The sequence below is a fragment of the Pteropus vampyrus genome, unplaced genomic scaffold (assembly GCF_000151845.1).
Source record: "Pteropus vampyrus isolate Shadow unplaced genomic scaffold, Pvam_2.0 Scaffold76, whole genome shotgun sequence".
NCBI classification, from domain to species: Eukaryota; Metazoa; Chordata; class Mammalia; order Chiroptera; family Pteropodidae; genus Pteropus; species Pteropus vampyrus.
Window position 1 is genome coordinate 331,063 of NW_011888857.1, and position 14,715 is coordinate 345,777.

Consider the following 14,715-nt stretch of genomic DNA (forward strand, 5'->3'; position numbering starts at 1 on the left):
ATAATTATGGAGTATTTAAAATTATTTTTCTAGAACTACATTTATTACTATAGTGCCACAGGTGATTTGTTCTGTGTGTTCAAGAGTTTTAAAATATTGTCACACGCATACAGTTACAAAAACGTTCCATTTCCCTTCAGGTCACTTTAGATTTAATATTTAAAAGTTGTAACTGTAAAAGTGTGCTATCTCTTAAAAAAGAGTACCATTAACAATGATGCTTATTCTTTCAAAGGCAAAAGCAGAAAACTAAAAAATAATTCAAATCTTGCCTTATAATTAAATAATGCTACATGCTGTTTCAATTATTCATATCAAAAACAATTGTTAGACCTAAAAGGAAGCTTAACGAATTACCTGGTCCAGATCCTTTCATTTCAAAACACAACAAAATTTAGAAGCAAAGAGATTAAATGACTTATTTATAGTCACAAGTGGCAATACTAGTAGCCTTAGAAATAAACAACTAGAAATACAAATAAATATTTACGAATCCTGACTATCCCAATGTCTACCTGTGCCGAAGTAGAAGCTGAATTATAACACATCATATGTACTTGATAACTTATAAAAACAAGTTTCTAAATTATGAAAACAAGTTTCTAAAATTAATCTAGAATTACATGTTCCTTTTTTCTGAACTTTCAAATTATGTAAACTCAGCAAATGATCTATCACTACCTTTTTAATAATTAACAGCCTCAAGTTTGTACTGTTAAAGTTGTCTCTAAGCACTCCATAAATAAATTTGAAATGTGTTAATATTCATATATTAGCAGAAGACTAGGGAAGCCCATTAATATAGCACATAATAGTCTGTTAATTAGCAGTAATTATGATGCAGGCTTTCTATTTGGCACAGATTCAACAAAAACATGATCATAACTCAAATGAATGAGGTACCCAAGTTAAGTATTGCTAAGTGGGTTTAATGGAAATCCACAAGCATCAAAAAATCAATTAGCACACATTAACCCTAATTAACAAATGAAAATTAGATGCTTATTAACTTTCTGAAGCAAGAAGGTAGCAACTGCATAACATCAGATTATACATGTGGACATGTTAGGGCAATTCAGTTGACACAAGATAATCTGTTGGCCCAAGTCGTCAGTGTTAATAAAACAAAGTGTTTTGATAAACTGTTGCCACCTGTGGAATCTATACATTTGTAATCAGATTTTCAGTTGTAATAAATCTCTAATATTATATCTAAAACTAAAAATATACACATTTAGTAAGATGTTTTCCCCAAAGCATCTTTTACAAACAAATTCCTAATAAAAGACTGCTACTTTGCACGGAGGTTCAAGAAACAAAAGGCAAAATAGAGAATTTGGTTTCCGGTTGGAAATAAATTAGAAACGTCATGTTTTCCTATCGCAGAACAAATACTAAAGGTTTTTCTCAGTATTTTAAAGTAGAAGAAAATTCCTTAACACTCCTTATTCTGTGGGCATATACAGTTCTCTTTTAATATGATAAAATGATAGAAACTCCTTCACATTTTTAAGATATAATTAAAAATACTTGAAATAAAATTTTACTGCTCTGTGCAGTTATAAGCTTACTATAAATCAAAAAACTTAGAAGAATGAGAATTATTTCTAGAATTATGTACAACCATTATCTATCATATATATAGGGAAACCTTCGTTTAAAAACATTTCAAATTGATGTTTAAAGCTACTACTTCAAAACAAATAACCTAACTTAAAGCCTTTTAGGACTCTTGTTCTCAAAATCAAGCTATTAAGCTAGTGAAGTATGAGGAAGCTGTGCTTTATTTCATGAAAACAGAACCTTCAAAAAGGAAGTCACAGTGTTCTGTGTCATATTTCAATTTTAAAGTTATAAAAAAATCTAATTTTATGGAAACATTTATTCATTATTAATATGTCAAAAACCTTAATGCAGTAATAAAAAAATGTGCATCATTGAGCAATTTCTGCATTTGTCACTGACCCCTGCCTTAAAATGCTGCAATATAGAAAACGTAATTTTAATGCATGCAATAGCTTATGAACCAGTGCTCCTTTGAAACAGTCAATTACACATCAATGGGGGAGTGTCAAAGTGTTAATTACTACTCCTTTTTCCTTGGTGCGTAAATAAAGAGGTTGCTGACATTAACATTCCATCACATGGCTTCATGCCACAAAACAATTAACTGGGACAGAATGTGGTTTTCTGGGTCTAGTGCACCTGGCCAAAGCATTCTACACAAACACACTCAAATCTACTTTATCTTGATGTATTTCAAATGCCTTATGTTCAGAATAAGTCTGCATAAAATTTACAGGTAACAGGAATTAATGATTACTAAATTGAGGACTAATAGTATAATCGAAGTAGATTATATATATAAATGTATTCTTTTAAGTACAGCTCAAAAGAACAGGGAGACGAAATTCAATTTTAATATGGAAAATACAACCTCTAATGTATTTTGATTGTCTAGTGGGAAAACAAAACATCTTAGTTTCATCACTGACTTCACTCTCAAAAACCGATAATTTCATAAAGCTAAGACTGACTTTCCTGTCTTCAACAAACTAAAGTTAGGACAGTTTCTCCCATTATGTAAAATCACAACTGTTTCTGATCCCATCTACAGCTTCACTTAGATCTGCTTAACAATACCATATACTTCTATAATCTATTAATTTGGAGATGGAGGGTGTGTGTGCACGAAGCATAAAATACTGTATTAGAGGGGTGGAAAAAAATCCCTGCTCGTTACAATTATGTGACTATGGCTTTTTTAGAAAAACACCAAAAATATAAATTACCATGCATATGAATAAAGAATGAGGTCTTTAATAAAGAAACTTTATTTTAAATAACAAGTACCTTTAATCATATTTTGTCAACTCTTAAATGGGTACTTCTAAAATTATGATCAAAGCAATGGTGATCGTTTAAGTTGTGTCTCTGCTCCATTCCCCATTCCAAAACTCTTAAAAACATATTGATGGAACTATTTATATCCGAATTTTCTCACGTATCTGCTTATTTCTAGAACTTTACCTCAGAGAATCACGGTAGAGTTGGAAGGGTCTAAGATCCAAGAAGCTCTTATGGAGAGAAAAAAATGTCCAGGTTTTCTGACATGCTCTTTCCATCACAAATGCTTCCTCCTGTACCTTCTGATTCCCAATTCATTGAGTAATCTTTTAAACTGTTTGTTGCTACCTATGCTCGTTGCTGTTTCATTACACACCACTGGTTAAGGTAATCTACACGTAAGGCCAAGATTGTATTTGCTGGATCTCACAGTACAAAACAGTTCTAGAATAGCACATTCCCATCTCTCTCTACCCCTGCAAAGAATGAACCCCAAAACTTACCAAGTGAATCGATGAAGTCTTTATTATTCTGATAAAACTTGACATATGATGCCAATTTAGCATTCACAAAAATGGTTAAAAGCTAAACAGATAAAAAAGAGACAAAAAATAGATACAATATTCAATACAGAATCAAGATTTATATTCAAGATATTTTTAAGACACAGACTCCCAGCAACTCTTTACATTTCTTTTTAAGACACTGACTCCCACAACTCTTTACATTTCTTTCAGTGCAGAAAATTCAATCTGATCAAATTACCATCTACACCATTTGTTTTAATAGAAGACTCACTTAGATGAAAGAAATGGTAAATACAGTGAGCTGTAAAGATGGTGGTAATGACACAGTACAAATGGAAAATAATCCAAAATGTATTTATACTTGCATTTGAAAAGTACATTAATGTGTTTTTAAATACCAGATTTATCTTCCTAATTGGGACTAGCAGACACAATATACTAAAAAGAAATTTGTATTATCTAAATTCATAACAGCCAGGCAAGAGAGGAGATGAAGGAAAAAGAGAAAGAACAGAATTGTGTTCAGCAGTTGGAGAAAAGCTAGTCTTAAATTTCAGTCTGTTCCTGATATAAAAAGAATAAACAGTTCTTCTCTCTCCAGATCTAATAGTCATGTTCATTAACACAAAGTAAAACAGTTCTGCTTCAGTATGTTAGATTTAGGAAAAGAGAACATTTTTCACATTAAGGATAAACTACTTACATCATGAATAAGCTCGCCTTCCAAAAACTTGACTGGTTTTAAAGTAAGAAGATGGTCAAAAAGAAATGCATTTGGATCTTTCAAAGCTCGTACAATACACCTTAATTAGGAAACAAAAATCCAAGCTCAGATTCTTGAAGAAATTCAGGTACATTTCACTGATTTTGCAGGGTGCAAAACACATTTAACTCAGTAAAGTATTTAAGAGTTCAATATGTACAGTGTATGAAAAGGTGTTAAGACTGGGGTTAAAACAGGCCAATAAATCTATTCATCAAGTATATCTGTTTTAACAAAAGATTAAAAATAATAAAAGTTATAGACAAAAACATAGCTAGAGAAAAAGTACCACCAAAGTAATCAAAGGATAAATAAAACAGCAGCATCTTGCAATACACTAGTTCTAGGTGAGTGCTTTACATGCATTAACTCATTTAATCATCACAATACCCTAGAGACATATAGCATGCCAATTTATGAATAACAAAACAGGCTCAGAAAGAACTTACCCAGTAAGTGCTAATTAAGTGGTGGAGTATTTGAACACAGGTAGTATGACCTCAGAGTTGAAGATCTTTTCCATTAACTACCCTTTCTACATCTATCACAGGTCCTTGTGAAGCAATAATTCTTTAAAGAAGTTACCATAATTTCTATTTCATAGATCCAACCTAAGATTAGGGTCTATCTTTCAGACTGGGGTTTTCATCCCCATACCAGCTAGAGCACAAACAGCAAACACCATGTGGCTAGTTCACATGCACTATGGTCCTTCCAATATCAAACCTTTAATTGCAGTATCTCCCTTAGAATCACCACGAGCACACAGTATTCAAATGGTTTTGGAGCACAGATAGATGCAAACATGACTTCAGTTATATGACTGAACACTGCAGCTCACTTCTAAGCTGCTAAAAGCCATCATAAGCACAATGTGTTTAACATTACCTGTGAGCATCAACTCGAGCCTGGGAAGCATTGTCCTCCGTGTAACTTCCTAGCAATTCGACCATGACTTTTGAAGCAGCATCACTAAAAAGAAATACTGCTTTAAGAATTTGATAGTTTCATTACTGTCACTCATTCATTCAAAAATATTTACCAAGTGCCAAGTACTGTACTGATGATACATGCAATGGTGACCGAGAAAGACAAGGTCCCTCCTCTCTACGGGAAAAAGTCACGGAACTTTCCTTCTAGCAGGAAAGACAGGACTAAGGAAAAACAACAACTAGCAAGTATGTGCCATTAAGGGAATAAATGATGTTATAACAGAATAAAAAAGTAGAGACAGGACAGAAGGAACTACTTCATGTAGAATGGGCACATGAAGTCTCTGAAAAAACAACACATAAATCGACATCAAAAGAGCATAAAATCACTGGCTGTGAAAAGTGCTAGAGGTAGAAGGTTGGGAGTTAAATGACTTCCCAGGCAGAAGGAGACAAGTATAAAGGCCCTAGGTGGGAAAAGTTCTGTGTCCTATTAAGATAGTATGGCTGAAGTTGAGCCAACACAAATATTTAAATAACTCTACAAAAGATATCCTTCCAAATTATTCTTAAAATTATGCAGGTGACCAATTTTAACTACAGTGAAAAGTACAAAATAATTAAATGCATTCCTTCAATTTGAACTCTTAGAAAACACCCCCCACTCCCCAATCTGGATTCCACCGGGGAGAAATCAGTAAGATCTGTATGACTATTTTAAAAAGTTAAACAGTATTCTAAAACTTCCTACAAAATTAGGGTTTATTAAAATATGTAATTATAGTAGTGGTTAAGTGGTAACCAGCATCTTAAACATAGTGTTCTCACTATAAGAATTCAAAGAAGTTTTACAAAAAACTGTTTTACTCATTGTTCATTCTTGTGCCATGCTGTAAACAGGTATATTTTCCAGTTTTAGCAGCCACAGTACATTTTAATCTAGTTCCTCTTATCAGCTGAAGAAGTCTGAATTCACAAAGATCAGATAAAATAATCCATTTAAAGTACACAGTTATCTGACACACAATAACATCAGGGCAAATCTCAGAATTCTATTTAGAAGCAGGGGAAAAAAAACCCCAACATTTTTTGTGTACTAGACAAAAACCGAATCTTAAAAATTCACATCAACAGCATAAATCAGAAAGAAAGAAATTTAGTGTTTAAATAGCCATCTAACTGTAGGAAGCATTCACCCATTCTGGGCCCCTTATGTGCCAAACACCTTGGGAACATAATAGTTGACAGACCAGGTTCCTAGTCTTCAATGAGCCTGCAACCCGACAAACCTTTTAACAAGTGCCATGATAAAAGTAGAGGGTGCTGAATAGAAGGGAGGCACCTAACCTAATACGGAAGAAGTGTTTCAGGCACAGAAACGAAGTTGAGTGTAGGGCTAGACAAGGGTAGGCAAACTTTCTGTGAAGGACTTGACCAGCCTTTAGACTTTGCAGATTTTTGTTGCAACTTCTCAAGTTTTAGCAAAAGCAGCTGGCATAAGTATGGCAATGTTCCAATAAAATTTTATGAACACTGAAATTGGAATTTCATATAATGTTCATGTGTCATGAAATATTCTTCCTTTGAATTTTTTTCCTCAACCATTTAAAAATGTAATAATAATTCTTAGTACACAGGTCATAAAAAAATAGGTGCCAACCCCCCTGGTCCAGACTGGGAGAGCATAGTGCTTTTGTAGCTGACATAGGTTCACTATGTCTAGGGAAGATCAGAGAAGGCCTTTCTGATGAGGTAAGAACTGAGCAGATCTGAACATGGGAGGGAGCCACGTGGATACCTGGGAGAAGAGTGTTTCAGGAAGAAGTGCCAGTACCAAGACTCTGGAGCTGGCTTTGCCTTTTACTCTGAATGAAACCATTGGAAGGTTCTGAGTATAGGGGAAACATAATCTGATCTATACTAAACAGAATTTTCTGTCAGCTGTATTAAAAACATACTGTATGGGGAAAAGGCCCAAAGGGGGACTGGTGAAGAGACTACTTCAATAATCTAAGTAAATAATGGTAGCTTTGACCACATGGTAGTAATGGAAAGAGTGAGAAGTTGGTCTGACTTTAGATTGATTAGAGCTGATAGGATACGCTACTGGATTAGATGTGGGGCATCAGACGAGAGGAGCCAAAAATGAATCTCGGGTTTTAGTTTTGAACAACTGGAAGCATTAGTAATGGCATTTCCTCAGCTGAAGAATAAGAGGGATATTTGGAAATCAGGGGAGAAACACAGGAGATTAAAATTTGAAAATCATTAGCATATAGATGGTATTTAAAGGCATGAGACTGATGAGAGCACTTAGGCTGCAGAGGCTCTCAACTGGGCGCCATCGGAACATCTGGAAGTGTACGGGAGCTGTTGTAGTTCTAATGGCTTAGCAGCACTTATTGGTATTTTAGTTGGTGAGGGCAGGAGTGCTAAGTGTCCTTCGGTGAATTGAAAATCTAACAATACAAAGAACTGTCCCATCCGAAATGCATTTGGCACTCAGCCTCTCCCACAATCACAGCAAAAACCACCAACAACATGGATAAGGAATGAATGTAAGAGAGCAGAAAAGTCCCAGGACTGAGTTATTCTAATGTTTAGAGAAAATAAGGAGAAACCCGCAAATTAGGAGCTGCGACTAAAGTAAGAGAAGAACCAAGAGAGGGGCACTAAAAGCCCAATGAAGAAAATGTTTCAAGAGTAAGAATTGTGATGAAAAGCATCATGGGGGGAGTGAGATGACCCCTTTGTTTCTCTCCTTAGTTACAAGTTGGACAACTATGATTTAATAAAGGATGCCCCGCTCAACACAGACATATATCTGAGAGATCCACACATGTGAAGAGAATCACGCATACTGAAACGAGCAGGGGAGGTGAGACAGAGGAAGGACAGAGATGGCGTTACACACACAGTCAGGAGCATACCCGGCCCCAGCTGACATGCAGTGGAGAAGTCAGGGCTGCAGCCCTCACAGGGAGAGAGGCAGAAGCAACATTCCCGCCTGAGCAGCCAGCACCCACTGCAGCTAAACCCGGTGAAAGGGGTGCAGACGTGGCACAGCAGTGTAAGAGCTACTGAGTAGTGGCCACCATTGCCAGCAAGAAGGCAAAGCCACAGAAACGCAAACTTGCTCCCCTCCACCCCTGGCCACTGGAACCTGGTAAAAGCAGCAGAGATGCCTCTGATAGCACAAATGCAGCTGGAAGCTTCTGGTTACAAGGAGGCAGCACTGGGAACTCACAGGCCTGGAACCCCATTGCCTGGATACACCACCATGGGGGTGCTGCCCTGACACTGAGGTGACTTGAACATAAAAGGTACCAGTACCACTTCGGGGGATAAAGGGTGTTTTCCATGACCCAGGCAATACCCTCCCACCAGGATTTGAAAGGTGCCAGTAGTGCAGGTAAAACAAAAATTTGCGCTATAGCACCATCTACTGGAGAACAAAAGAAGGACCTCTATTTATTAACCTGCTGAATTAACAGCAAAACAGTACTTAAAGGAGTTCACAAATACTTCAAATGCCTAGGCAGAGAAACAATCTATCAAGTACCATGAATAACCAGGGTAACAAGGTAACTCAGAAAGAAAATAAAAAGACCCCAGAAACAAAACTCAAAGACATGGAAGACTGTGATTTAAATGACGAAGAATTCAAGATTGCAGTTATGAAAAAACGAGATGCAAGAACTCAGAAACGCAGTTCAATGAGATCAAGAATAAAATCAACGAACAAAGGGGGTACTTTGCCAGAGACTGAAACCATAAAAAAAAGAACCAAACAAATTCTGGAGCTGAAGAACTCAATAAATGAGGTGAAAAAAAATGCATTAAAGAGCATTGGTAACACAGCAGACGAGATGGAAGAGAGAATTAGCAAGCTTGAAAATAGCAATCTAGAAATGACACAGGTGGAAGAAGCACGAGAACAATTTATAAAAGTAAAAGAACTCTATGAGAACCATCTGACTCCATCAGAAAGAGCAACATAAGAATAAGGGGTATACCAGAAGAGAGGGAGAAGGGAACAGAGAGCCTATTCAAACAAATAATTGATGAGAATGTTTCAAACCTATGGAAAGAGCTGGACTCTTGAATTCAAGAAGATACCAGAACATCTAATTATCTTAATGGAAAAAGACCTTCTCCAAGACACATTCTATTAAAACTGTCAAAAGTTAATGACAGAAAAAATTCTCAAGGCAGCCAGGGGAAAAAAAGACTGTTAACCTACAAAGAATACCCCATTAGATTATGATCAGATTTTTAACCTGAAATCTTACAAGCCAGAGTGGAATGAAGTATTCTAAATACCAAAGAGAAACTACCAGCAAAGATTATATCCAGCAAAGTTATCCCTTATATATGAAGGAGAAATAAAGGCTTTCCCAGACAAACTAAAGCTGAAGAAATTCATAAAACCTACAAGAATGCAGAAAGGAGCTCTTCTAACTGAAACAAAAAAACTAAAGTATACAAAACTGAATAAGTGACAGAAGAGGGAAACTGCAACTCTATTTCAGAATATGGTATTAAACACTTAATTATAACATAAACGTTAATGAAAAAAAGCCTTTTAAAAAAAGACTGTAAAATCTGCAATTTGGAAACAAAACGGCATAAAAAGGGATAATCTGTGAAAACAAAAACATAAAAGGGGAGGACAAAAAGGACTGAACTTGCACAGGAATGAAGACACAATCAGAAGAGGGCTATTGTATGCATAAAACATTTTATTACATAAACCTAATGGTAACCATGAAACAAAAATCTAGAGTTGAGACATGTAACATAAAACAAGAGGAAAAGGAAAAAAAAAAAATCATAGAAAACCACCAAACTAAAATAGAAGAAACACACACAAGGGAAAAGAAACAATGGAGACACAGAGTTATCAGAAAATAAAAAAAATAAAATGGCTGTATTAAGTTCTCACATATCTCCCTAAACATAGATAGACTAAGTCAACAATCCAAAGGCAGAGAGTAGAGAGGGATGGATTAAAAAACAAGACCCAACTATATGTTGCCTTCAGGAGACTTTTGTCAGCTACAAAGACAAACATAGCTCAAAGTGAAGGGGTGGAAGATGATACTCTAAGCAAAGGGCATCCAGAGACAACCAGGTATAGCCATGCTTATATCACACAAAACAGATTTCAAGGTGAAAAAAGGTAATGAGACAAAGATGAACATTTTATAATGATAAAGGGGATAATTTAATAAGAAGACATAACACTCATCAATATACATGCACCCAACCTGGGAGCACCAAAACATATACAGCATTTACTAACAGACCTAAAGGGAGAAACTGATGAAAATACACTGATAGTAGGGGACCTAAATACCCCACTGACAGCAATGGATACATCACCCAAACAGAAAGTCAACAAGGAAACCTTGGCCTTAAATGACACATTACACCAAATAGCCATAATTGGTATTTACAGAACTTTCCATCCCAAAGTGACAGAATATACATTCTTCTTAAGTGCACATAAATTTAAGAAGATTTAAATCATATCTAGCATATTTTCCAATCATGTTATGAAACTAGAAATTAACTACAAGAAAGCTGGGAAAACCACACAATGTGTGAAGATTAAACAACATGCTGAGCAGCTACCTAGGTCAAAGAATAAATAAGACACCAAAAGATACATAGAGACATTTATTAGGTATATTTTAATAAAAGTCTTTTTAAAAAAAGATACAGAGACAAACAAAAATATAACATATCAAAATTTTTGGGATGCAACAAAAAAATATACCGAAGGAAGCTAATAGCATTAACAGACCTACCTCAAGAAACCAGAAAAATCTCACACTAAGATTACAGCTTATAGAACTAGAAAAAGAATAAATGAAGCTCAAAGTCAGTAGAAGGAAGAAAATAATAAAAATTAGAATGAAAATAAATGAAACAGAGAACAAAAAAGACAATACAGAAAAATAATGAAACAAAGAACTAGTTCTTTGAAAAGATAAAGAAAACTAACACACCTCTGGCTAGACTCACTAAAGAAAAACCCTAAATAGACCAATCACAAGTAAACTGAAACAGTAATCACAAACGTCCCAAAATAAAAGTCCAAGACCAGATGGCTTCACTGGTAAATTCTACCAAACATTCTAAGAATATGTAATAGCTATCTTCTTCAAATGTCTCTAAAAAAAACTGAAGAGGAGGGATAGTTCCTAACTCATTTTATGAGGTCAACATTACCAACACCAAAACTCGGCAAGGACAACACAAGGAAGACAATACAGGCCAATATTTTTGATGAACACAGATGCAAAAATCCTTAACAAAATACTAGCAAATCAAATACAATACATTAAAAGGATCATACATGATGATCAAGAGGTGGCCTCTCCAGAAATTCAAGGATAGTCCGACATCCACAAACCAATCAATGCTACTCCACAGAAAAAGCATCCAATAAGATGCAATATACGTTTATGTTAAAAGACTCAATGGATATAGAAGGAAAGTACCTCAATATAATAAAGTTCATATATGACAAACCCTCAGCTAATACATACTCAATGGTGAAAAACTGAAAGCTTTTCTTCCAAGATCAGGAACAAGACAAAGATGCCCGCTCTCACCAGTTATTCTGCATAGTACAAAAAGTCCTAGCCAGAGCAATAAGGTAAGAGAACAAAATAAAAGGCATCAAAATTGGGAATGAAGAAGTAAAATTGTCACTATTTGCAGATGACATGATTCTATAATACAAAACCCTAAAACCACACAAAAAAACTATTAGAAACAATACAAAAAAGCAGTAAAATTGCAAGATAAAAATCAATATACGAAAATCTGTCGTACTCCTATATACTAAAAAAGAAATAGCAGGTAGAGAAATGAAGAAAACAATATCATTTACAATGGCAAGAAAAAAGATAGCACCCCTAGAAATAAATTTTACAAAGGAAGTGAAGGACCTATACATTGAAAACAACAAGACACACTTTTGAAAGATAATCTATGTTCATGGATTAGAAAAATTACCATTGTTAAAGTGGCCATATAACCTAAAGCAATATACAGATTTAATACAGTCCCCATCAAAATCCCAATGGCATTTTCACAGAAATAGAAAAATCCTCAAATTTGTATGGAACCACGAAAGACCCCCAAAAGCCAAAGTAATCCTGAGACAAAAGAACAAAACTAGAGATATCACACTCTCTTGACTTCAAACTATACTACAAAACTACAATAATTAAAACAGTATGGTATTGGCAAAAAAAAAAAAAAAAGACACAGACTAATGGAACAGAAGAATTGAGAGTCCAGAAATAAACCCACACGTATATGGGCAGCTAAGTTTTCACAAAGAAGCCAAAAACATGAAATGGAGAGTTTCTTCAATAGATGGTGCTGGCAAAACCAAAAAGCCACATGCAAAATGAATGAAACTAGACTGCTGACAGCACACAAAAATTAACTCAAAATGAACGAAAGAGTTGAATATAAGAACTGAAACAGTAAAATGCATAAAAGAAAACAGAGGCACTAAACTCATGGACTTGGTCTCAAAGGGGTTTTATGAACTTGACCCCCAAGGCAAGGGAAATAAAAGCAAAATTAAATGAATGGGACTACAACAAACTAGAAAGCTTCTGTACAGCACAAGAAACCATCAACAAAGCAAAAAAGATAACCAATGAATAGGAGAATATATTTGCCAACCATTTCAACCATTACCTCTAAAAAGGAGCTAATTCCCAAATATTTAAAGAATTCACACAAGTCAACGACAAAAAAACAATCTGATTAAAAATGAGAAGAGAAGCTGAACAAACACTTTTTCAAGGGGCAAATGGGAAATGGGTTAAAAAGTTTAAAGATAGGGAAAAACTATTTTAAACTTTGTAGTTATTGTTAATAGTTGAAATTTACAGAAACAGATTTATAGCAACTCCATGGAGAACAAAGTAGAGCAAAATCACTCACCCTATTTGTCTTTGAAAAATGGCCTCAACTTACTTTGCCTGTTAAGTTTTAAGTTAGTTCATTAATTCTGAATACCTTTTCTTACAATCCACAAGTGCCTCATAAAGTAGCCTTAAAAGGGTATGCTTTTTTTCAGTGTTGAGATTCCAGTCAGAAATCCATTTTCTAACCTAAGATGAAATGGACAAAAAGAGGAAATTTAGCAAAACAGCTGAACATTATTTTTCACAATTTAAAATATAACATTTAGAACACGCATAACTGCTACTAATTTTAGCTATAAAACCACACTTCTGACAAGCAGAACAAGTAAGTTATTCCACGTAATAACTTACTTGATCCAGCTCAGTTGGAATATACTGGATGGCTCCACAAGATGCTGCCACTTTAATGAGGCTGCAATATACCGTATATCTTACAGGAGTATTCTTATCCATTCCATGGAAAAGGTTGCTTAGCCTGGTTAACGAAACAAACAAAAAGGTTGAGATCAGTAACTATAGTGATTAAGTTGAGGTTTAGCAGCTCCCACAAGGACAGCAACTATTAATAACTTCACATTACAAGGAGAGAACTGGGGCACAGAAAGCTTAAGTGACTTGTCCAAAGTCACACAGCTTATAAGAGCAACAGCTGACAGTAAAGTGACAGTAACATGAAGAGCCCCTAGACAAACAGGGCCTCTTTTGGTTCGTAACTTACAACTGCAGTCTCAGAGATGGGCGTTCACCTTCCCGAAATTTGACCAGCTTTTCACAAAGGTTTTCAATCAGAGCTTCTTGCTTCTCTGGTTCCAGGATCAAAAGGAGGGATACCACGCTGTTCATCACACTTTCAACATCTACACATGTAAGGATAACAATGATGATACTCTAATACTGAATGTATCTAGTTAAATATGTATTTCCAGTGTTCAAAGACCATTAAACACAAGATACTTTAAAGAGATGTAATCTGGCTACTGTAAAACAGTTCTAGAGGCCACTTTTCCTCCAATGGTGTGCATTATACTAAAATATAGTATACACAAATTCAAACTAAACCAGCTCTGTTGTATAGCTAACACCCAGAAAACAACATGTACGTTTTATTAAAGAAGGACACTATTACCTAAGATTTGGTTTGCAACCACTAAAACAGAAGACTGATTTACATGTCTAAATATAAGGTTTAAATTTTTACTAGCACGATATTCAATCATGTGAAAGTTACTGGTTAGGTCTTAGGCTAGGATGCTTTCCCAACTGAAGAAAACTTTGCACATACAAGTAGGAAATGATTTAGAAATAAAAGCTGTCTACTTTCTGGTTGGGTCACTAATTTTCAAGTTAAGATATTAGTCATAAACCAAGTTTGATCTCAAACCTTAACTAGAGATTTCAGGACTCCCAATTTCAAAATTTTCCATTTTAGCTCAATAAACAGGGCATCAGCCAAATAATTAAATAGTTTTTAGATTATATTCCATTTGATATTAATCTAAACATTATGGAAAAGAAGTCCTTCATTTTTTAATTCAGTTCATTTTGAAATTATCCATATTTAGTGTGTACACTAAACAAACATACCATAAACATTCAAAAAACATGCCTGATATAAAAAAAGATGTTTTCTCAAAATAGGCTTACTTCATAGGTACAACAGATTAGAATGAATGGAAAGTATGTGC

At 35.0% G+C, this 14,715-nt stretch overlaps 1 protein-coding gene across 2 annotated transcripts in view; it reads right to left on the reverse strand.

Moving 5' to 3' along the window:
* EIF3M (eukaryotic translation initiation factor 3 subunit M) overlaps positions 1-14,715 on the reverse strand; it is a 23,030-nt gene that overhangs the window by 4,223 nt on the left and 4,092 nt on the right. The window contains exons 1-6 of one of the 2 annotated variants that reach the window (XM_011362531.2): positions 13,749-13,908; positions 13,382-13,505; positions 13,122-13,216; positions 5,026-5,109; positions 4,078-4,177; positions 3,351-3,432 (exon numbers count right to left, since the gene is read on the reverse strand). In XM_011362531.2, coding sequence (XP_011360833.1) covers positions 3,351-3,432; positions 4,078-4,177; positions 5,026-5,109; positions 13,122-13,216; positions 13,382-13,505; positions 13,749-13,873 — 610 coding nt within the window. In that variant the 5' untranslated portion in view covers positions 13,874-13,908. Of the gene's footprint in view, positions 1-3,350; positions 3,433-4,077; positions 4,178-5,025; positions 5,110-13,121; positions 13,217-13,381; positions 13,506-13,748; positions 13,909-14,715 lie in introns of those variants that run through there. The other variant, XM_011362529.2, reaches the window with a different exon arrangement.